The following is a 25,403-nucleotide window of genomic DNA, read 5'->3' as shown; positions in this document are numbered from 1 at the left end:
ATAAAAATTCATTATTAAAGAAGTTGATTATAAAAAACTTCTGAACAAAATCATTTATATAAAATTATATATTATATTATGTGACCAGTGTATTAATCCTAATGAAGTTGTGAATTGTATTATTTTAGTATTTGTAAAAACGAGTATCAAAAATGTAAAAAAACGACTGTGGTACATATTATACTATTATAAAAATAATAGTATAAAAACAGAATGTAGTGCACGTTTTGAATTTAAATAAGTCTTTGATTTGGTGGAGACTCAATACTGTTTGGTAAATTATATTATCAAAATAATCCCTTGGTTAGTTTTCATTATCAGGATATGAATATGTTTATTTTTATTATACAGTTAGATAAATAAAATATAATACTTGTTTGTACTTATGAGATATAAACAGTAAACACTAGAAAACAACTTTATCAAGGATTATTTTGATTGTGTTAAACATATTACTATCTACTTTATTTAATTTAAAATCATAAAAATATTCTCAGATACAGCAACCAAACAGCAAATACAAAGCATGTATTTGCTAATTTAATTAAATCTATAATTTATGTTTAATACAATCGAAGATATTGAATTATAGAATAATTGTTTTAACTATTCATGCTAAATTTAATCATTATAATTTATTTTTATAACAAAAAATCGTATAGAATACGAAGAAATTTGTTTTATAATTTAAAAACTGGACTAAAGTAAAGTCAACTGGACTTAAGTTAAAAAATTACACTATAGCTGTCAAATTTGCATCTGTAATACGTAAAATATTAAAATTAATATAAACTAATAGTTATCTATAAAGTATAAATATTATTGTAAATTAAAAATTAAAATGTGTTATAATGATTTTAATTAGTTGTATACACCTTTTTTTGACTGAGTTTGATCATCTAATAACCGTTCCATCTTTTCTTTTAAAAATTAACAAATTATAATGGAAACAATTATTGAGATACCAATTTTCTTGAAGTTTTTTATTTGCATGATATTATATATTATTTTGTTAAGAATCATGGGTTTAAAATAATGTTTCTTCTTATTCTCAATATAATAAAATAAGTCTTGTGACATCGCATTTTCCGTTTTCATAATCAAAATATTTTGGAAATTTAGGGCTTTAGGAATCCTATGTATCAAATACCTACAGTTAAACTATCTTACTTGTTTGCCATTAGATATATTGAATAATTTAGTGAATAAGCTTGTATTATTTGCGTTTACCTTAACTATAACTAATAAATAATAATAAAAAATATATGGTTAATAATATATTTAATGCAAGCTAATGGGCCCACCGATTGACCTAGTCCATTTAATTAATTTATTTAACAGTTTCATGCTTATAGTTTATTCATATACCATATGCATCTCATTGAATATAGTATAGTGGTTAAGTACCCTAAGTTAGACTTTACTGTTATAACAATGTAACGTCTACAGTATAAATATTCAAATTTAGTGTTCAACTTGAACTGTTTAGCAGGGTTTTTATTGAATTATTATTATTAAACCTTATCATTCATTCAATTTTAAAAACAATTCAATTTATTATAACTTTAAATCTTTTTCACAAAATTCAAATACTTGTTTATAACAGTAATTTATTATTTATCATTTACATTATTTGTAAAATGCTTATGTGATCAACGGAATGGTATTATAATAAATTATATGTGACAATGAATTTATTTAAATATTGTTTTCTAAGAAATTACTTGTATTCTAACATAAAAAAGTGTGACAATTTTTAAATATTAAAAAGTAAAAGACTCATAAAGTTGTAGGTATATTATATTATTGGACAATATAATTAATTTCTCATAATTTTCAATGTTTATAAATACCAGTATTTTTAATATACCTAAATATATATATAGAATAAATCAATGTATATTCATAACGCATATACATTATAAATCCTTAAGTTATTACTAATATACCATAAATACATACATTGTCAATAATGTGTAAAGTTGTCAAAAATATGGTGGGTAAATGTAGCTTATTGTTATTATATATTAATCAATGTAAATATATTTCGTTTTTAATAATTTCTTTTAAAATTAAAAATTTAATTTAATCTACTGATTAATTTCAGTATAAGTACAACTTACTGCAATATTATACTGATTGAACATTGATGATTAATGGTTTTATCGAAAATTTCGAATTTAAGAAAGGAACTGATTTTATCTCTTGGTTATTGTATTTCAATACATCATATACTTCAGTATAGGTAATATACTTTACTATACCAACCATTCATCATTTAACAACTCAATATTATTAAATCAAATTTCTTAATTAAATTTATTCATAAAATAATAAATTAAATATTTCAATGTAATTTACAAAATTTGACAACCATCATTATTTCACACGTTCCCTAGTAATTTATTTATGTATATTATGAAGATTTATTAATGAAATATTGTTAATAACAAAATTGTACCTAATTAATGGATTTTGAAATAAATATAAGCACATTTTAAATATTTGATATTATAATATTATTATTTCAATATATAATCTTTAGATATTGAGTGCAATAGATAATAAAATGTGAAAATAATATTTCATTAAAAAAATAAAAAAAATTAAGAAACATAGAATTAATATTATATATTTTCAATTATAACTTATTACTACAAACATTTTAATTTATTAAAATAATATCAATAATAAATAAGCTTGTGCAATTTGTATTCTATTTGAAAAAGAGTAGCTTGATAAATTGTAGGCAGATCTATAAATTATTATTATAAATTTATATAAATAATTGTTAATTGAGAAAGATTTTCAGCCATTGTATATGACATTCAACTATGATAAATTTATTATTAAATCATTTTTAAGATTTTGTCTCAACTTTGGGTACCGATAATGTAAAATAAATAAATTATTGAGAGTTTTAGTTAGTTAAATACTATTAGGTATGTTGTATGAAACTCGGTATAGGTTAATATTAATTCCATAACAAGTTTCTCTATACTTCTTAAAAGTTATATCCGTTTTTGACATCAACATTATAGAGGTTTGAAATAGCGCATAAATTATTTGCAATAAAAATATTTTAAAATTACATACGTTCAATATACTGTGTGGATAATATATAAGCGATCCTTAACAACCAACGGTTAGTACAAATAGTCGTCTGACAAACGAGATATATACACTAAAAAGACCATTGTCGGTTTCGTTTAATGAAATAATGTGTAATTGTGTAATTCACTACGTATACGCACAGCAGACAGAAAAAAACAGCGACGAGATTTCTAGTAATACTAATAAAAAAAAAACGATTTTTCTCGGACCATTTAGTCACCCATTTGTCGGTCCGCATTATTATTATAATAAAGAGAACGAAAAGCGCGCGTGTTTTTTTTTTTTTTACATACTCATATCTATTTATTTATTTTTATAACCTCGAAAATCTCCGAACCGGAATAATGCAAAGTTATACGTGTGATTATATTAGCCGGTACATCGGTTTAATGGGATCGCGGCAGAGCGAGTGAGATACGTAGTGGTAGGTAGGTAGGTAGGTAAAATTTACAATAGGTACATGGGGCTCGTGACTGTCTCTTATATATAAGCACCGGAGCTTCGGGCGGCGGCGGCCACTGCGTATTATAAATCTTAATGGGTCCTCTGCTGGGCTCAAATCCGAATTTACTGCTTTCCATTTGTTGCCCAGTGCGTAAGCCACCGCTGCCGCCGCCGCGGCACATTGCACACCGGAGCCGTAACGTTCGCTAACGATTTCACTTCCGCCATAGTCGTTTTTCCTACAGCCCCACACCATCATACGCCACCCACACACACACTGTTTAAAACCGATGGAGCGTCTATACGTATTATTATTGTTATTGTTGCTATTATTGTTACTGCTATATTGCCTTTATACCCACGTGGTTATAAATCGGGCCAAAAGTCAATAATTCTATCTTCATTTTGTGCATGATATTTATAATATTATTTATACATTACATATATTAGATGTATATACTCGTATATGTATGTGTGTGACGGACGTGTTTCGTTATTATTTGACTTTACTCCCAACAGTTCCAACCACTCTTTTAATCCTATGTGGGCGCCAAACGCGTGAACGCACACATCCGCACACACATCCGACGGTCTTATCGTATCAGAAATCGGACAACGATTGCTGTGGGATCCAATTGATTGAAAACGATTGGCCGTGGTTTTTTTTATGGACAATTTTACCCTGGGGAACAACGAACTCCGCGCGTGATGCGCGCCGACATTATACATACACGCAGACCGCAACACCATTTTAAGGTCTCATTTTTTTGTTTCCCCCGAAGTGCTACTTTTTAATGGAGTTTTCCGATTGCGGTTTGTGTAAAATAATATATATATATGTGTGTGTGTGTGTGTGTGTGTGTGTGTGTGTGTGTGTGTGTGTGTGTGTGTGTGTGTGTGTGTGTGTGTGTGTGTGTGTGTGTTTGTGTGTATGTGTTTGGCGTATGTATGTATTTGTTAAGCCATTTGGTCGGCACTAAAAACTTTTAGTCAACACTGTGTGTACGAGCATTCACTCTTATTTTTTATTTTTTTATTATCGTGACTGATATTCAAACATCCGGTGCTAGTGTATTTCTCAAATCGAATCCACGTATCAGAAAGTTTTCGTAATCATATCATGTACTATGTGAAAACGAAATGGTGGTAGGTATCTATGAATAGACTCATTCATCCGTTGTAAGTAAATAAATTATCTATTTTCTTTTTTTACAATTTGTAGTACATTTTACACTGTAAATGAATTCGAAACAGAATGTTTCAGTTTGGCCTATAAATTCTACTCACTCCATTTCTATTAATTATTGATTTTATGAATTGACTTACATAGAGAAGGTATATAATAAATTATTATTGTTATTATTGTATATGTTATTTTAGTATATATTCTATAGCTACCTATTTAATATTTAATCGACTTTATATTTAATATCAATTAAATTCGAAATAAAGTTTTGGTAAAAAAGTTCACCAAATTTTACATGTCTAATACAACTATTAATCAAAATAAAATGATTAAATAATAGTTATTTAATATGTGCATTTTACTTAAAAATTAAAATTAAGAATATTAATTTTATATTAATATGTTATGTTATGTATTATATAGAATAATTCAATAAGCATTATTACCCGCTTTTTAAATTTTTTTATGAAGTTATTTAAAATATGATTTTTTGGATTTTTAAATAAACTTAAAGACCGTATTTTAGAATTCTTCAAGTTTGTATTGTGGAGAAACACATTATTTTAATAGTGTATCATTTTTCAAATGAGATTAATAGTTTTCTTCTATACATTTTTTAGTTAATAATGTTTCAGAAAATATTAATGTATCTAAATAAAAATTCAGTCGAGTAGTTTTTGAATTGTATAATTTTATGTATTAAGGATCAAATGTTTATGATAATGAATTTAGAAAATACGGGAGCTCCTGGTGATTTGAAAACGTTAGTAATAAATTAATATTAATTTATCAAAATTTATCATTTGTAAAATAGAGTAATGAATATAAATTCTAAACTGAACATTACATTTATTTTTATAACATTTTTTTTAAAACTATTGTCCATAGTATAAGCATTTCAATAACAGAGAAATTACTCGCTGGAATTTTGAATCAGGTAAATTGACATTTTCTAAAAAATTATCTACTGACTAATAATTTACAGTAAAAATTTAAAATATAAAATATTTTTATTTGTAAAACAGAAGTTCTATCACCATGGAACACACTTTATGTAAAAAAAAAAAAAATCTGTAGAATTTTAAAACATAGTAAGCATATTTAAAAATCCGAAAAATCTAACTCATTTATTATTAAATTAAAAAAATGTGTTAGAATATTTTGTGAATCATTTTCCAGAATTATATTATACACATTATAATATAATATATTCATTCGAAATAATAAAATATAGTTTTTATTATTATATAATAGTTGCACATTTACTTGTAACCGTAAATATATAGATAATTTGACTTATTTGTTGTGTGTTTAATTTATATAATCTTGTGATATAATTTAAATTTAAAATTTTTAATTTTTATGTTACTAGGATAAGAAAAATATTGTAAATGTATGAAAATTCGAGTTTTGTTTAGTTGGTGGCGTTAATATATTTATTTTTTTTATGTTGGATATTGGTGCAACAAGAATTTTGTTTAATTTCTTGTTTTTTGTTTTGGCATTAAGCCAATATTAGGTACTTATTGTTTGATTAATCATTAAACTTTAAAGAATTTATCTTATTATGTAATATTATAAATATAAAAATTATTAAAGATAATTAGGTATAATATTATATATTTATGTTTAGTAAAAAAATATTGTGCAGTTATTAAATTATAGATATACCGTTCAAAAATTTTTTTTTTCTTTTATTTACATATTATATTTTTGTTGCAACTTTGTGTTTAAATAGAAGTCGTTTCATAAATCATTTACCTAGTACTATTATAAATCAATGACCAAATTAAGATCATTACATTGATATACAATGGTGTGAAAACAAAATGTATATATAAACATCAAATTTACAATACTCTGTTAAACTAATCCAAATCACGAGAGAAATACCACCTGAGAAAACGACATGGAAAAATTGACATTACTCTCTGTTCATGTAAAAATCGGTATCAATTTATTTCAAGAACACCATTTCCGATGCTGTAAAATAAAAAGTCGAATAGCAATATTTTTTTATCTTCATTCTCGTTAAAAACAAAAAAAAAACGATATCGAGACATTGAATAATGTTGGCTCTTTTTTGTAGTCATAAGATGTTTTCGATTTTTACATTCGACCCGTCTAGATTTTTTAGACGATATTTTAGAAAAATGAGAATAGACTAAAACATATAGGTACATATTAAATTTGCAGGAGTGATAGATACATGACGTTTACTTGTAAAGAAAATCTACAAAACGTTTTCGAGAGAATAAAAATTGATATAAAATAATTGATAAATAATGATACGTAAATATATTTTAAAGTTGAATTGAATACATCAAATAAATTCACGTTTTTTGTATAATATTTATAAAAAAAAAAAAACATGTATTAGTAAACACTATCAGAAATCCAGAACATACCTATATTCAATCTTATTCGAATTACGAGAAGTAGGTATTGTAATATATTTTACACATAGTTTAAACTTCAAACAATTATTCATACTTCATACTGCCTGATGATAAACGCTCTTTGCATAGTACTATATAAAATAAGTGTGACTAAAGTTTGTTACTAGCCGACGGCAAGCAACTTGTTGAAAACTGTAACTAACTGTATTGGTAGATTGATTAATGATCATAATTATTTTAATACTAACTGCAATCTATATTTAATGTCGTATAATTTAAATGATTAATTTATAATTTGCAACTCAAAATAATTAAAATTAAATTGTAATATTTATAATTTTTCAAACATTTTCCAATTTATTTTTTTTATAATTTAAAAATTCCATGTTACGTCTTATGTATATTAACATTGAAATAAGAGGTAAAATATATTTTAGTATGAACAAAAAATAATTAATTAATCATCGTAGGTGAATATTTACGTTTTATAAATATGAAATATTCTTTGTGTTAAGTGTAATAAATAAGTTATGCAAAATATTCAAAATATTTAAACATTTACGATATATATTTACATATAAAGAAAAATAATTATTAATTATGTACTATTAATTAAATAACATATTGTACTTATATAAAACATTATTATTTTTAAATAATTGCTTTTTTCTTTTCTAAAATTATAAAATACTTTCACATAGCTACCTACTACCTAGTATATACATTATACATATACGAGTATACCTTAATATATATTATAGAAATAAAGTTATTGATTGTATAACTGATATTTGGTTTCATGTAATATTTAAATGGAATTTGTTTACATTGTTGATATTCAAGTAAACAATTAGTACACAAAAGTGTAATGTACAAAAAGTTCGTATACTTATAAAATATTATGTTTTGGGTCATCCTTAGTTAGTTAACTAAAAACAACTAAGATGATATGTCTTATATTTTCTCCAAATTATAGATCAAATCTATAATAAACTTTGTAGTAGAATGATACATATGATTTTAAAACTTTAACACACACACACACACACACACACACATATATAAATATATAAGATTGGTACCTTCAATGTTTTAAACTTTAAATGAATATCGTTGATGCATTGTTCTCCTTTATTCCATTTCTACATTCACACACAGATACGAATATGTACACATGTTTCTAAAAGGTGTTGGTAACTAATTTCTACACCAAAGTCAGAAACTTATCAAGGTCTATAAAAAATAACGAAATTTTAACCAAAAGTTTGTATTGAACAATATCTCATTTTATTTAATACAATTATAAACTTTACCAAATTAAGTAATCACATTCAGTTTTTGTTTGATCAGCTTAAGTATAATAAACGTTATAAACTTATAAAATATATTAAATAAATAAAACAACTTTTATAAAATAATTTACTATATTTTATAAATAATACCATACCTCAGTTTTATAAAATTAACATTATGCAATAATTTATTTTCATGTTAAATTAAAAATTGTTTAAAATAAAATATAAATATTTAATCATATAATATAAATTACATAATAGTTAAATATATTAAGATAATTTTACGTTTACTTAAAATTGAGTTTCATTAACGAAAATTATAATAGCGAGAAAGAATTTTTCATTATTAAACTATATAGGTAGGTACTTGTTCTGTATATGTGTAAAGCTAGATTTTAAATAATATTTATTAATTTTCAAACGTCTATATTATATTCATTCATTTTTATGATATTTCAGTTCTAAATACCTATATGAAAGTAAAGTTAACATATTTTTCTCGGATTTTTTATTTAAGTTTTTATGATTTCCATTTTGTCATCATTCTAAAAGGTTCTTTGCAAATAAACAAAAGCACAACCAAACAAATACTCACCAAGCCTTAAGACGCGATAAAATAACATTAGTAAATTGCTGTCAACGGATTTCTATAAAACTTGTTTGCAATTCTTTATAATATTTAACATTTGTTTATCATTTTTCATAAAGATTAATTTTAAGCATGACATTTTGCTTTTGTTTTTACTTTTTTCGATTTACAAATGTTAATTCTTGAGTAAATATTGTTTATTTAAATCAATTTTTCAGACCTAAATTAACTCGACTGTTTAATCATACTATATTTAAAAATACAAATTTCAGTTGGATGTTATAGGATTTGAGATATATAATTATTTTGTATTTGAAAAATCAAATTATATGTGGCAGATTGTAAAACATTTATTTTACGCAGTATGATATAACTAATGATTATGGAATTTTAATGCTTACCAAATAATCAAATTAGTATTTACGTGCTAATTTTACCATAATTTGCTTGATATTTTTTAGTGTTATTCATATTATATATCTATGTCATATATAAATATATATATACAGATTTTAATTTAATTTAATTCAATTAATATGAAAATTTTTTTGTTTTTGGTTAAAAAAATGTTGTAATTTGAATACAGGGTTCATCATAACCTTGTCTGAGCTCACTAAAAAGTTAATCATTATTTTTTTGTAAGCAACTCAAGTTTAAATTCTTACTGAATTTATGAAAATTAGATGAAAATTAAAAGCTATTTTGAGGTTAAAAATGTATAAAATGTTCTGCTTGTATATGCTTGATAAATTAATATAAATTTCTTCATAAATAATTCTTAATAAAACCTAAAATTCATAAAAGTATAAGCACTATATTTTTTTTTATAGATATTTAAAGTTTGATACTTGACAAAAATATAATAATTTTAGTTTTTGTGGTGTAATTGAATAATATCGAAATATGTTAAAAACTTTATTCATTTCAAAAATAATAAGATTAATTTTTAGATATAGCCTATATTTTATACCACGAACCTATTCACGGTGTTCTACAATATTAAGTCTTTACTGGCTAAAAATGAATACCAATTATACATATCATATCATATAATATATAAACATATACTAATTTGTATTGTTTCTAAAACACAAAAAACAACGTAAAAATATACATCGAAAAAGTAAAATGTGTAACTGTAATTGTATATTTAAGTATTACTTTTATTTCAGTTTGGCATTGATCGTATTTTAGCTTATATACAACGGATTTAGAATATTATAGACAAAGAAAAATTTTCGTTAAAATTACAACTGTCCCACAGGCTATAACATAATATCTCGACTTTTGGTGTGACATAAATATAAAGGTCGAATTTACGTAACCAAAACTTTTCTCTTTGCATAAAAAAAAATCGGTCGGTTTGTGTTATGCAGATTAGTACCTACTTAATAACAAGGTGGAATATTATAGTCATAGGTATGAGAAACTTGAAAGCAGAGTGCTATAATGGGAAACAGCTGGTAGTACTCGCCGAGAATTAAGAACCACAGCGGTTGTTGTTTTTTTTTTTTTTAAATATCCATCAACCCATATAAATCGATGAACAGTAACATTACGCGAGATTGGCGAGGGACCCGGTGCTTTGATTATTACTCACAGCCACAAGCGTTCTAGTTAATTTTCCCAAGGCCCCATCACTGATGCGTGTCAGCGTCACTGAAAATCCATTAAGCGCAGTGACAAAATAACAATAAATAAATATATATATAAAAAAAACGATTGGTTACAGAAGTTGAGATAAGCTCATCAAAAATCAAGAGCGACCGTTTATAACAAAGGCCACATTATTAAAAAAAATAAATGTGAGCTCATGGTTTTGCTAAGGTGCACACGGTGCAACATTGACATTCTCATCAAAATTTGATTGGGGCTGTAATGTATGATACACTAAAAATCTGTTCAAAAATATTCGATATCTTGACATTAGTTTATTTTAGTACTCATTTATATATTCCGGCAGTTCTCAAAACATTAAGAACAAAAGGTTTGGTTCTACGTCTTATATCTACTTATGATTCGCAATCAATTACATTATATAATGAAGCATAAAATTAGTTGTTATTAATTAACGCACTCATTTGTAAGTTTTATATTTTATTGAGTCAATTATAAAAAAACGAATTCCAGAAGTATATTTTTTACATTCTAAACTCAATAATTATGAATTCATATATCAAATCAACTAAATTATTATGTACTAATAAATAATATATTTCATATTATGTACAATATCCCATAGCACATAAAATTGTGTAATCGTAAATAATAAAAAATAATTAACCATAAATAATTATACCTATTTTTAGTCGATTGTTTAAATTGTTAATAATTGAACTGATATTAGGACGACCGTGGAAAATATTCATTTATGTTCTTGTTGCTATCAATTCAATTTCCACATGAACAATACTTAAAAATTAATTATTTGTTTTTAGAGCACAAATATACAAGTATTAGTTCAGAGATTTATGATCATCTAAAATCTAAGGATTATTAATTTACTTTTACATTTGAGGAGTCGTACAATGTCCTGTATTAATTTTTTATTTTGTCATTGGTGAAACGACGAAAATGTAATTTTTTTTTCCCGCTTGGTAACAAAATGTACTGCAGAAGTGTAAGTGTAGTGTCAAATTGAATTATTACTACTAGTCAAACACACACTGGACACAAATTTAAGCAATTGCTCGTCGCGTATTTTTCGATACAAAATATCTCTATCACCAGTAACTCTTTTTCTCTATTTCTCTTTTTGAACTTCTCTAGTCATAGATTAATGGAATCCCTCGATCGGTCTCTGTATTGAACGTTCTCTGGACATATTATTCAATTACCTCTAAAGCTATAATTTGTTTCTGAGCTGAAAATCGTTAATGTCATTCTTCAGCGATTGTAGAGCTATAAAAGAACATTAATCATATTCCTGTCTTCTTGTAATACATTTCTTATTGTTTGTACAACGCATTTTTCGTTAATATTCCTATTTATAAATTACAATTAATATTTTAACAATTTCTTGGAATAATAGAATATCGTTAATTTTGAATTAGGTACTTTATCTACTGAAATGACCTAACCTACAAGTTTAAAACCTATTTATTATTTAAATAATTTTAATTATTTGAAATTAAGCTAAATTACATTAAACTAATATAGAATAAATTATTCGTCGGATTTGTAAAGTGATAATACCTAACTCGATTATGGGAATGTATGTATTTGATTCGTTGTTTTATTAAACCATGTTACCTACACAGACAATAGTATCTTTTGAAATAAGCTATAATATTATACGGACTGGTTAGGTTGTAAAAATACAAATTAGGTAGATACTTATATTTATAATAATATAAAATATAACCGTTTTAATTTAATTAAAACAATAAAATCATTTATGTATGTCTTTATCTGAAATCATATCTACAATAATAATAATTGTATTAACATAAAAAGCAGAATAATAATAATATTAAGTAAAAAAATAAAATCAATGAAAGTGAAATAATAAAATTGAAAGTTATTGTGGTTCCCTGTCTTATTACTGTATTTTTTACTTCATCGAAGAAGTTTTGAGAATTTATTAGGATTGTTTGTAATATTAAAAAATAATTAAAATGATTAATTTATAAAACAATAAATATCTCGTCATGCTCGTGCATTATATCCTATCACCAATCACCGAACTAGATAGCTTATTCCATTAAGGTTATTTAAAATCCAATAATATAAACGAATATAGTTTTTCTCCTACTATAATAAATAGTAATAAAAATATAGTTTTATACGTCAGTTAGAGCGTTAGTTTTTACGGGCTCACTGTTGATTTAATATTCGCCAACTCACGTTAAAAGCTTGAAGACATGACTTATCTTTATGTTTATGTATTAAGTAAAGAAATAAAAATGATGTTAAATAAATATATTTTATAATTTAATGAGCATAAGAAGTATGACATGTTATAACAGAATCGATTACATGATGTAGGATGTGTACGTTGCCATGCACTGAAAGACATCAATTTGGACGCCCGAAACCATGGGTATCGAGGCTAAGGCTAAGGCTAAGGATCTTCCTTTGTTTGTGAAATAATAGTAGTCCCTTATTTTATTTTTTAAAAAAAAAAAAATTATTTATGGCTACTTTTGGTATATTATATTCGTATTTGTGTTAGAAAATGATGTGCGTAATCGATTTTAGACTTACAGCAATACAACTACGTGTTATTTATTAATTTTTCGTTGAAATTGTATACATATTGTATTTAAATGTTATATTGGTTACATTATCACACATTCCATACAAAATATAATATATTGAACGGGGTTAGACGTATTTAAGTCTAAATTTTAAAATTATGAACAAACGGTATGTTGAAACGCAAATTGTAACAGTATATGTACGCCCGAATAGTTGTGGATATATTATATAATAATGTATCTTTAGTCTCTAAAAAAGTAATATTATGTATGGATTTATATTCACTATATTATAAATCCTCATTGGCGTCCTATTGGTAGAATTTGACATCGTTTAATTACAGTATTTTCAACTCGATGCCAAGGTATTACACCACCACAACTTCCACCCACTTACTACTGTGGGATACGAGACAAAAAAGAGTTATCGTGAAAACTTATTATTTTGCTTTCTCTGCTTTTTTCATCCCCTTGATGGGTTACCGATTAATTTATTAAACTTTGGCAGGACCTTGGCCAAAATATCAGTTCTTTCTTCTTTGAGCAGAATAGGTATATACACTATATAAATATAGCCGTTATAGGTAGGTATAGGAGTAGAAGGGTGGTAGTTTGGAAAAAAAAATAAGAAAAATCGATTCACTGAAAGTGTAAATTAGGGCACAATGGGGTGCTTCTATTACACCGCTACCAGTACTACTCTTTCCACCGCTATCAACGTGTCTCTAGCATAAGACCTGGTGCCAAAAAATCCTTTGTACGGGTGTATCAACTCTCCTCCCAATACCATTGTTCCTCTTTGAGATTAGTCCTCATTATGTAGTTTGATAAAACGGATAGTTCTCATCGAGAACTATTGTTATCAATATTCTAAATTTTTAAAAATAAAAAAAAGATCTATCGTTTAGTGTTTAATAAATATTTCTTTAATACATCAAACTTAAGTTGCGTGTATCCGATACATATTCTACCTAACCATAGTAGAAATTACTATCATTTTGTAAATTGTTTGTAAATTTGTTTCGTGTTTTTATTTTTTTTTTTATTTCGAGTATTATAAATATATTTATGACTGTATATCAACATTAAATTGTTAATATTATATGTAAACAATTAATTTCTATTAAACGCAATCTAAGATATTTAAGATATATATTTCCTCGTCGAGTTAAAAGTGTTAAGATACTTGTAGAAAATTAGTTTGTTACTGTGAAAAATAGTATTTTGTTATTAACATAAAAGGATATTATTTTAAAGAAAATAATGTACGCAATTTTAAATTTTCTGTATATTTTTAAAATTATTTTCGTTATTTCTTATAAATTTCTCTGAATAAAGAATTTATATGTGTTTTCAATATATCTGTAATAAATTTTAATACGATAATTTACTGTGATAATTTAAATTTCTAGGTATTATAAAATAAGTAATAAAGTATATAAAACCTTTGATTTGATTACTTTACTATTTTTTTAATGTGAAAAGAATCTTTCAAATGGTTTAAACTTGTGCAATGAGTTCTTCAAATACCTAATTAGTTATACAATATTCCTGTTAACTTTATAAATTACTATTTTCATATTTATTGTGTATATAATACATGACTATTTTATACTCAACATTATAACTATAAGTGTAATAATATGTGTTTAATATACATATAATATTTTGCATAAAAAATTGACAATGGAAATATATGTATTTTAAAATTTTATAGATACTTACGATAGTTTATCGTTTTGAATTATTATTATTTCATACTATGTTTTTTTTTTTTTTAATAATAAGACGGAAGTATCATATTATGATATATTTCTTAAATTAAAAACAAACTTGAGAGTTTCCAAACTTTAAAAACCATTTTGTTTGGTTTAACTGGCTCAGTTGCTCACTTATAAAATACCATAAGCCATTTCACAGGTTACCCAAAGTTAGTTCACGCAATGATATAAATATGCCCAAATAAATCTTCAAAGCGATTTTTTACTAGTTTCACATTAAATTGTAATATCATACACTCCAGTGTATTTTAAAAAAATAAGTTCTCAATAACTTCAATGATTAAATAAAAAACTAATTATGAATTTGCATATCTACCTATTGTTTTATATCGAATGCATTAATTCAAATAATCTGCAGAATCAACTACGGTTGATTAGGTTGTATACATAGTTTTTTTTATGTTATAAATGCAATAAACCTAGGTATAGTACGTAGCAATCATATTTTTCAATAATTAAGTACTTAATATAAAAAAAAAATAAATAAATAAATAATCTCGATAAAAATGTATTGATAGTACTAATACTTAATAATGTTAATAATTATAATAATTTACTAAATTATAAAATAATATACACAATAAACAGAATTGCATGTATTTAGTTACGAGTTTTTTAGTTAAACCTTCAATATCGTCAAAGGACAATGTAACAGAAGGAGTCTATATAGATAAAATATGTCTTGACAGCTTCCAGTTGATTTAATTATAGTTATGCTGTTGGTGAGAAGACGTCTAGTGTATATATATACATAAATGTATATAGCTTTAAGGTACCATGTTGTATTGGTGGCGGACGCAGTCAATTTGTGGTAGGAGCATAATATGCAATGCTGGTAGTGATGGTGATTGTGGTGCTGGTAGTGGTGGCAAAAAGGCAATTGTCAAAGGCAACATTAAATCCCCTCCGGATATTTTATTAGATGGTTTTTTTTTCATTTTCACGCTCACGCTATGAGCCAGTATATATTTCAAAAGCATCCTGTCCGGATGAAAGAGAAAAAGAATCCTTTTATTTATAATAAAGGCGGATGGAAGTTGGTCTGGTGTAATTTGTGTGCGTATAGGTGATAGAGGAGTAGCCAAAGAGAAAAACTTTTAAGGTATTCAGCGTTAAATGCGATTTATACGTTAGATAACATTTTATAGTATGAAGGGCTCCTTGCCATCACAGTCACCTACGCTATAATATTATCTGTTCTTATCGGATATACCGGGGATATTCTAAACTAGGATTTTCCGACTTATTAGCATCTTTATCACATGGTTTAAAGGATGAAATTTGTATAATAAGGGATGATTATTATTATTACGTCCCAGCATCCACCAGCAGGTACCCATCAATCCCCAGTCCATTGTCTGACCACGTCATCTGAGCTTCCTATAAACGAAACATTCTTGTTGTCCTTTATTTACTTTGTTCTCGGTTATCGCCAACAATGGCTATGCGGTTCACCTATACCTGCAAAATATTATGAAGCCACATCATTACCGACGTCCGACACCTACTCATACGCCAATTCTGCGCCTTATACTGCTTGTCTATTATCTCACTTCGTGAAAAATAATTTAATTTCCAAAAATGACAATTAAAATATTCGTTGAATATATTACATTAAATTTAATAAATGTATATTGTTTTAAAACAATTAAAAAAACCTATAAATTGTATTACATAATATCTGTTCTGCGAAATTATGGCAATATAAAATATACCAGCAAATACACATTATAGGTAATAATTCGATTGTATTTATGTGTTTCAAGCTATTTATTTTATTTATATACATTTGCACAGTGTAATTTGGTATGTTTGTGTAATTTATATATCATGTTTCCAAACAAAAAGCATTTCATATTTTTTATTTTAAATTTAAATACGTACCATATAAAATATTATCGGTTTACATTATAGTTTATTATATAGTGATTGCAATACAAAACTTAAGGATTTTTTATACGCACGATTACATGTACTAAGACATATATGATATATTTAATGGCGATGAATATTTTACCGATATCAACTCGTTATAGTCCAGTACCAAGTTAATATATGTACTCAAAATAAACTATTTTGCTAGTAAGTTGCTCCTAGCTGACCTAGCTCCATATACTAAGAATTTTAATATTCCAAATGATCGATCCAAAAGTTTTGAATTCACTTTGATATTTGATGGGAATATATTATATAATATACAATCTCTTCAGTAACTTTAGAAAAACTATTTTTTTTTTTTTTACAAGAAGCTTTTATATTTACGAGCACAATATAATATTGCTTTAATAAAATACTGTTTTCTCAAAAAAAGGTATAAAAATATAGTTTATAATGTAGTTAACTGAAAAAAAAAATATGTAGGCAAAATGTAAATTATTCGACACCATCAGAACATTTGTTTACTTTCTTATAATATTTTATTTATTCAATTTAAATGCAGACATCATTGTTATTTATATTTAATTTAATTAAACGATAAATAAAAAAAGATTCTGAGGTGACCTTATTGTTTAAATTCACAGAGTTTTTTTTTTTTTGCTGTTTTGTAAAAGGCATTGAGAAAGTATTTGAATGCACCTCTAAAAGTATTTTTAATGTGTTCTGTATTTATTGTATACAATATCCAGCATAATATGCAAACGATATAACGTGTATTTTTTGTAAGTATTTTCATTGCAAGGAAATAATAATAAAAAAAAACCAATCATTCCGGTCGGAATCCAAGACAGTATAATAACATAACTTACTTCGGCAATCCACCTCACCAAGAATATCTCGTTCTGATGCAGTGGTGGTCAAACGCGGAGAGGGGGGAGGAAGAAAGTTCCCTCCTATGACTTTTTTCTTTAATGTTTTTAACAATTAAATTTATGTATATTGAACTATAATGTTAATGTATTAAATATTATTTTATTTTTACGCCACCCCCCCCCCCCCATGACAAAATCATTTGACCTCCGCTGTTTTGATGAGTACCATATTATTTTATTTATATATTATAATATAATATAGTCATCCGACCGCACGCAAAATGTTCGTATAATATTACTACTGCAGCTCATTTTGGCAATCTCGAATTACCTACTAATTAGACATGTGGTTATATGTATAATAATAACAAATTAATTTATACAAACAAATACGTACGTATTTATATTCTTATGGGATACTTATGCATATAGTAACTTTGTATCATAAAATAATATTATCAATATTATAAATCATATTGTTTTTGTATTAACTCGACTGTCGGTGATTGTTGCAGGAGAATGAACGTGACGGGATTTTGGAACGATTTATCAGATGACGGGCACAGGGCGTGCGGGGCCAGGGTGACTGTGGGCACGTATTATGTGCTATTTGCAGACGTCGTGCACGGCCGATTTGTAGCCAAAGACAGACAAGGCGCGTTGGTCGAGTGGACAGACGGCAATGAAAGGGCCGTGTGGCACGGACTTGGTGAGTAGTGCATAATATTATTATATCAATATACAGATGGATTTACACGTGTAAAGCGTACCTATGCGTATGGCGACCTATATTTTTATTTCAACTACTGTATTGTATTATAGGATAATAATAAATTAGCTCTCGAACGAATAATATTGATTTTGGTTGCGTTTTCGTGACGTATATCGGATCGAATAACGAATCTATGTATACATATTGCTATATATGAATACGTAACGAATACGCGGAACGTTTTAATTTGCTTTGATATCAATAATAAATGAAGAGGTATATTAACATAAAATATACGTGAAATCCGTTCCGTTCCGACATGGCTAATTCATAGGATATCAGATATTCGAGTTTGTTGAACGCATATAATAAGTGCACATCCTTCTTCATGCCGTCCTTTATGCGGCTAAAGCGGGTCGGTATGAGTATATAAACTTTTTCCCTATGATATCTCTTGTGTGAGTCTTGTTCGGCAGTGTTGCAAAAGCTCTATATGCCACTGCCACAGACAAAGAGTATGACTGAGTCGTGGATAACATCTGATACTATTGTTGGTACGTGGTCACAAAACAATAGTTTATTACATATTAGAATCCATATTACGCGCATTCGGTATTATTTCAGTAGTCGAAAAAATGTTCTCGTTATTTTTTATGACATTCGTTTTTATTGATGGAGGGAGGTTAATATAAAAATGTATTATCGAATTATTTTCGTGTACACAATTTTATAATAAAAAACAATATCACTTTAAAGTACGCACGTACATCCTGTGTCCCCGCGGGAATAGAACATATTAATTCAATTTATTGTAGAAGATATGATAAATTAAAACCCCCGTTTAATAATTAGTAGGTTGTAAGCATTATGATATGTTTCGTTTGACAACAAAATATATTTATTATTTAGTAAATATATAAAAAGTACATCATAAACATTGCATCTGTGTGATCTGGTTATTTCGTATATTATATTTTATTTTTTATAATATTTTTGATGACATTTTTTTCTAAATTCGGTAAAAATGTTTTGTTGTTTTATACTATTTGAATTCAAATACACGCTGGTACAGCAGAATATCATTTCATAAGCTTTTTTTTTTTGTTTTCTAATCGATGAAGCTGACTATTATTACAGATTATTGTGTTGGTATTTGAAACGATACAACTACAATTATCATATATTAATTACTAATTATTGAACATTGTATTCGTGTTTGTGTAAATAATATTATGTAAAATTAATAATTCAATAGTATATGTGAACAATATGATAAAATGTATACACGTACACGTTTGTGCAATACAGCAATTAATAAAGTACAGTAGTCTGGTAATTTTTTCTTATGGTATTAATTTTTCAATAACAATTAGGTGGTTAAAATTACTTATAGGTATCTAAATCAATTTGGTGAAAATCTAAAACAGATATACGTGACGAAAGTTCTTACATAAATAATCTTTTGCGTGCCGCCAGAGATATATTGTATTGAATATTTGAATGATATCGCTACGTACGTACAACACGGCTGTACTATGTTTGGTTTGGTGTTTTTTTTTTATATTAGCATAAGAGACTCGTAAAGATATAAAACGTAGGACGTGAGTATGTTGCTAATGTTAAAAACCGTTTGTGCAACACACATCAGTACATCACTGTCGCCAAACGACGACGTATCTTTATACAGGAGGAATTGTTTCTCAGTTTGATTATCATTTTACTAAAATCTTAGGGGTTTCAGATGATCGGATTTACGTTTGTATATATAGTAGCTATATTCGCCATGATATATATGTCATTGTCGAATCAAATCGGTTGATTCGCCACCATCATCAGTATTATCATTATTTGAACTGATTTTTTTTTTCCAAAATGAGAGTTTGTATCATTATCGAGTAAAGGCTGACGAATATTTATATTTATATAAATATTTATTTAGATCGGTAATCCTCCTCTACCGTGATGGTTATTTTGGATCTAGCGTGTATATCATAATGTGCTGTCGTACGTCGACTATACAATTTTTCTGAAACCAATAACGCATAATATATCTAAGGGTCAGTAGTCGCTAGGATACCGTTTCCACGAGTTAATTTGGCGTAGTTTACGGGGTAGCGATGTTTTATATTTGACACACTCTTTATGTACTTTTCCGCACCAATGTTTTTCACCCTCCGCGCATAGAAGTCTCTTTTATCCTACGTCACATCTCACTCTATACGGCCTGACAGAATGAAACCAAGTTACTTGGACCATTGACCGTTACTAACTTTATTCCGCATATATATGTTTCCGTATAGCATTAATGGAGAGACCCGTGCAATTTATGTGGATCGTAGAGGACAATGAAAAAAAAATTGTCCACATAATGGTCACGGATCTGAGTTGAGGACACGAGAGGAAAAATGACTTCTTCTTCCGTCGTCGCAGTGGTAGTATGTTGTAGCAGTATAATAATATAATAGGCAATACATGCACGTGATGGTTCTCAATATATAAAATACACAGCACAGTTGTGGAATCGTATATTATATGTCGCATCCATTTTGCGTTCTGAACCGTTTCGTGAAATGGATAGAAATTTCATCCAGGTTACGAAACGTACACAGATATTTAGTAGTACCTACAGAACTTGTTCTGTAATCTGTACATACACGTCATACACATGACAAAACAAATAATACGTGTATAATTTTTATTAAAAGAAACGATAACCTGTAATAATAATTAAAATAATTATGCGTTCTAGAAAACCACGAGGTAGATTTATATTGTAAAAAAAATTTTAAAAATTATAATAATAATAAAATAATAGGTAAAATTGCGAAGCATACAGTTTATTGTTTATTTGAACATTGGGTAGTATTATGTCAACAAATATTACATTTTAGATTTGATTTAATGCAGGCGTAGTTTTTTGTTTCCCATTTACCTCTACAGTTACAACTATATGAAAATCTTGCTATCCTGTTGTTAAAGCCACTATTTCCCTTAGATTTAACTCTTTTGCTCCATTGACCTTTGATGTTTATATTTTTTCCCGGTTCAATTCGCATACACACATAATACATGTACGAATACATGTCGGAAAATAGAGGTATTTGATTTTATTTGAAATATTGCGAATGGAGACGTCAATATGTTGATATTTTTATAGTGATATAATGTAATACCAAAACTATCATTACTTTTGGGATCTGGTTCAAGATCAACATAAAATAGTGGCAAGTTAATCAATTGATTGAACTAATCATTAATTGTTGATGACATTTCAAAAACAAGAGTATTGAATGAAGGTTTCTATGAAATATTCTAAACCTTATGTCTGGTTGTAATTAATAGGTGTGATATTCTGTTATATCTTAAACAATTTATATTCTTTTATATAGTTACCAGGAGCATCAGATGTTTAGATGTAGCTAAAACTGTCAGGACCAATGACAGCTTTGCTTAATTTATTCAGAAAAAATTGTTATGCCTTTTATGAATATTAATGGTAGGGTGTATTAAACTCTAACTTTGTGTTTAAAATCCAATTTTATTGCCATTGTATGCATTAGGAAAGTTGAGCTCAGCAAGGATATCAAAAATGTATTTCGATTTATTTTTAGTGGTACAGATACATATTATTATGGGCGATCGTCGAAAAAAGTGTTTTCTGCGCTCAGATTACGATATTTTGATTGTGATTTTTGTTTTAATTTCTAACGAGTTATGACTTTGCTGTTAACTATCTTGATATAGTATACGGTGTAAAAAATGTTAAAAACATTATTGGCTGACATCATGATTATATCTTATCTGGGTCCAAAGATCACCGTATGTGATTGTGCCTCAGTAATTGAGACACGATTACATCGATAATTATATATTATACAAAAATACGATTATTAGAATTAACACAATTAATTTATTCACTTTTCTTCAGTGGTGACTACTGATTGAATGATGGAAGCTGGATATTCTGTTTTTCTCTAAATACGATCTTACATCTACTGATGCAGATATTAGAAACATCTTTTGAGATAAATGACACTTGCAATTAACATAATATAGAAATAACAATAGCATGTGTGTACTTTTTATCTATCTGCACGGTACAAGATTCTTTGTATACTAAAGTAATGCCTCATAGTAATAATGAAGATATTTTCATAAGAATATAATATTATTCAAGTGATAATCTTATATCAGGGAGTTGATACTTATAAATAATGATCTAATAAAAATATGTATCACTTAATTTATTATTGTAGTTTTCATTATCATTAGTATCATTAATACTTATTATACTTATATCTTAATTAGGATGTGTTAGTCTTAAATTTAAAAAGATTTACTTATTTATTTAAGTAAAATAATAATAATAACAATTAATTTTACTAGTTAACAATCTTAATAAAAGCACTAAGTAATTTATTATGATATAAAATAAACTTAATTTGTATAAAATGCTATAATACTGCTAATTTAATACAAATTAAAATTTAATGGAATTCTTATAACAAATATGGTTTAAAATGAAAGTAATTTGAACAAAAATGGGTTGTAGAAATGACTAAATAATTTCTGTATGTAATATTTATTCACGTCCATAAATCGTATACGATATATAATTATTATAAAAACAAATGTTTTGGATTTCATACTTACATAATATATATTATATCATATATATTATTGCAGGTATATTGTAGTTGTTTATTGGATTTCTTGTTAAAATTAAACCCTTTTGTATCTAAACAGTATGTATAGGTATGTAAAATATTCACTATTCATCGGTGTTCATGTTCAAAACCGTTTTATTTTGGTAAAATAACCGTACATAGCAAATTTTGATGTAATGTTTATTTCACAATGTTACAAGAAAACAAGAAAAACACACAACATGCCATAATAAAATGGTATACATAGTTGTTTAATAATAAAATATGTTAGTTTAGTTCTCTTCTGTATATAATATTTCAAACATATATCGTTTATATGAAAACTTTTGTTAAATAAAATTAATTTTATTTAATTATAACATATCAAAAAAGGAATGTACGTATGTTATTAATGTTTTGAATTTTGTTTTATTTTTATTTATTTTCTAATAATATGCTTTCTTAATTACAAAAATAAAATTTTACAAATTTAATAACAAAGCAACAGCAACTATAAACTTGTTTCTATTCGCATTAGTTGATGTATTAATTAGAAAAACAAGAAAAACATTTTTATTTGGAAAACATCAACCTTAACCATTTTGAATACGTTTTTTTTTCTAAGAAAATATTTCCCAATCAATTTCTAGATAAAATTAATTCAGAACTTTTCTTAAAAATTGTTATTTGAACTTTTGAGATCAAATAAAGTCAAAAGGACATTGTTAAATACTTCATCACTATATTAGCAAACCTTTGATGTTGTAGTCATATTTGTTTTTATATTATGCAAATATAGATGTATATGTAGAAAAAGGTTGTATATATCTTATTCTATCTTTTGAGTGCAGTAATAATACTAAATTCCTTCATCAAATTCCAAATTCTTATAATCAATATCGCTACGTACACATATTGATGAACTTTCAAGTGAGTTATTGATATGTTGTTAATTATTATTTATTAAAACAAGTTATATACCAAATGACTATTATTTTTTAATTATTTTCATATGATTTTTGTTGTATCTGTACATTTAGATTGATAAAAGAATAAAAGACAATTTTGTATCAAATCTAAACAATCTGATAAGAGTGTTTATATAACGTTAAATTAATGACTTAAATATTTTATACAATGAGCAATTCAAAAAGTTCACTTAGCGTTAAAAATGAAAAATCATTGCTAAAAAAAAACACATGATGTCAGATAAGATTCTTTGCGTACCCACAACAAATATAATTAACTATATGTTTTAGATCAATATTTTATAGAATTATTACAAAATATTTCTAAGCTTTAAGCTTTATGTGATAGCATATTACTGGCAAACTATTCATACACTATTACATTAAAAAATTATTTTTCAACCATAAATTTTACTCACTTCACTAATCTTTATTAATTACAATTTAATTCCGTTTAATTAAAATTTAAGTGCCTAAATTTTGTAACTTAAGTTCGAAATTCACGCAATTGTCCAATTTTGTTACATAAATAAGACGTGTAATAAATATATTAGTTCAGAAATATTAACACAAAAGTTATACTAAAGGATGGTAATGGTATCAGAAAAGTTTTAAAAGTTATTTGTGTAGTTGAATTAAAGTAAAGGATCTTATAAATTAATTATGATGTAATAATAAAACTATATCTACACCTAAGTAAATGTATAAACTAAGAACACTAAAAAATCGGATTTTGAAATTCTGACTTTGATTTCATAATAATATATACAATTTCAATAATATAATTATAATTTAGGTAAAATAATAAAGGTTACCATTGAATCAAAGTTGTAACATAAGATGTTTTTTTTTAACATACAATATTATTTCAGTTCTACTCAATTATATTTATTTCAATAATTAGGTAATAAGATTTACTTGCATTGACAAGAATAGTATTGTAGAGAGCCATTAACTATTAGTTTTGCTTATCAAGAATTATTGATTTTAACTCTTTTAGATTACAACTAAATTGTTTTTAGTTTACTCATTTTTTAGACTCTTATATTCGTGATAAAAATAGAATTTATTCCTTTATGTATTATATAGATATCTACAATTTTACTCCGTTCGGTTAGGTAGTATTTATAATATTAATACTGTTTGTAACAACTAATGGTATAAGGTATAATGATAGATAGGATTTTTCCTTTTTTTTTTTTATGTATTTCGTTAAATTAAGTTAACGCAAATTTTCAGTGAAATGATAAATCTAATTAAACTTTTGCGTTCATATCGTTATTTGTGGTTGACGATTTTTTTTTTTTTACATTGAATTCA

The 25,403-nt window shown here is 26.1% G+C and overlaps 1 protein-coding gene across 1 annotated transcript in view; it reads left to right on the top strand.

Moving 5' to 3' along the window:
• The window catches only part of LOC113556807, a 140,566-nt gene that overhangs the window by 16,973 nt on the left and 98,190 nt on the right, over window positions 1–25,403 (top strand). The window contains exon 2 of the mRNA XM_026961965.2: window positions 18,273–18,466. Within this exon, the coding sequence (XP_026817766.1) occupies window positions 18,273–18,466 (194 nt within the window). The remainder of the gene's footprint in view (window positions 1–18,272; window positions 18,467–25,403) is intronic.

Source organism: Rhopalosiphum maidis, chromosome 1 (genome assembly GCF_003676215.2).
Source record: "Rhopalosiphum maidis isolate BTI-1 chromosome 1, ASM367621v3, whole genome shotgun sequence".
NCBI lineage: Eukaryota > Metazoa > Arthropoda > Insecta > Hemiptera > Aphididae > Rhopalosiphum > Rhopalosiphum maidis.
This window is presented reverse-complemented; position numbering and strand designations above follow the sequence as displayed.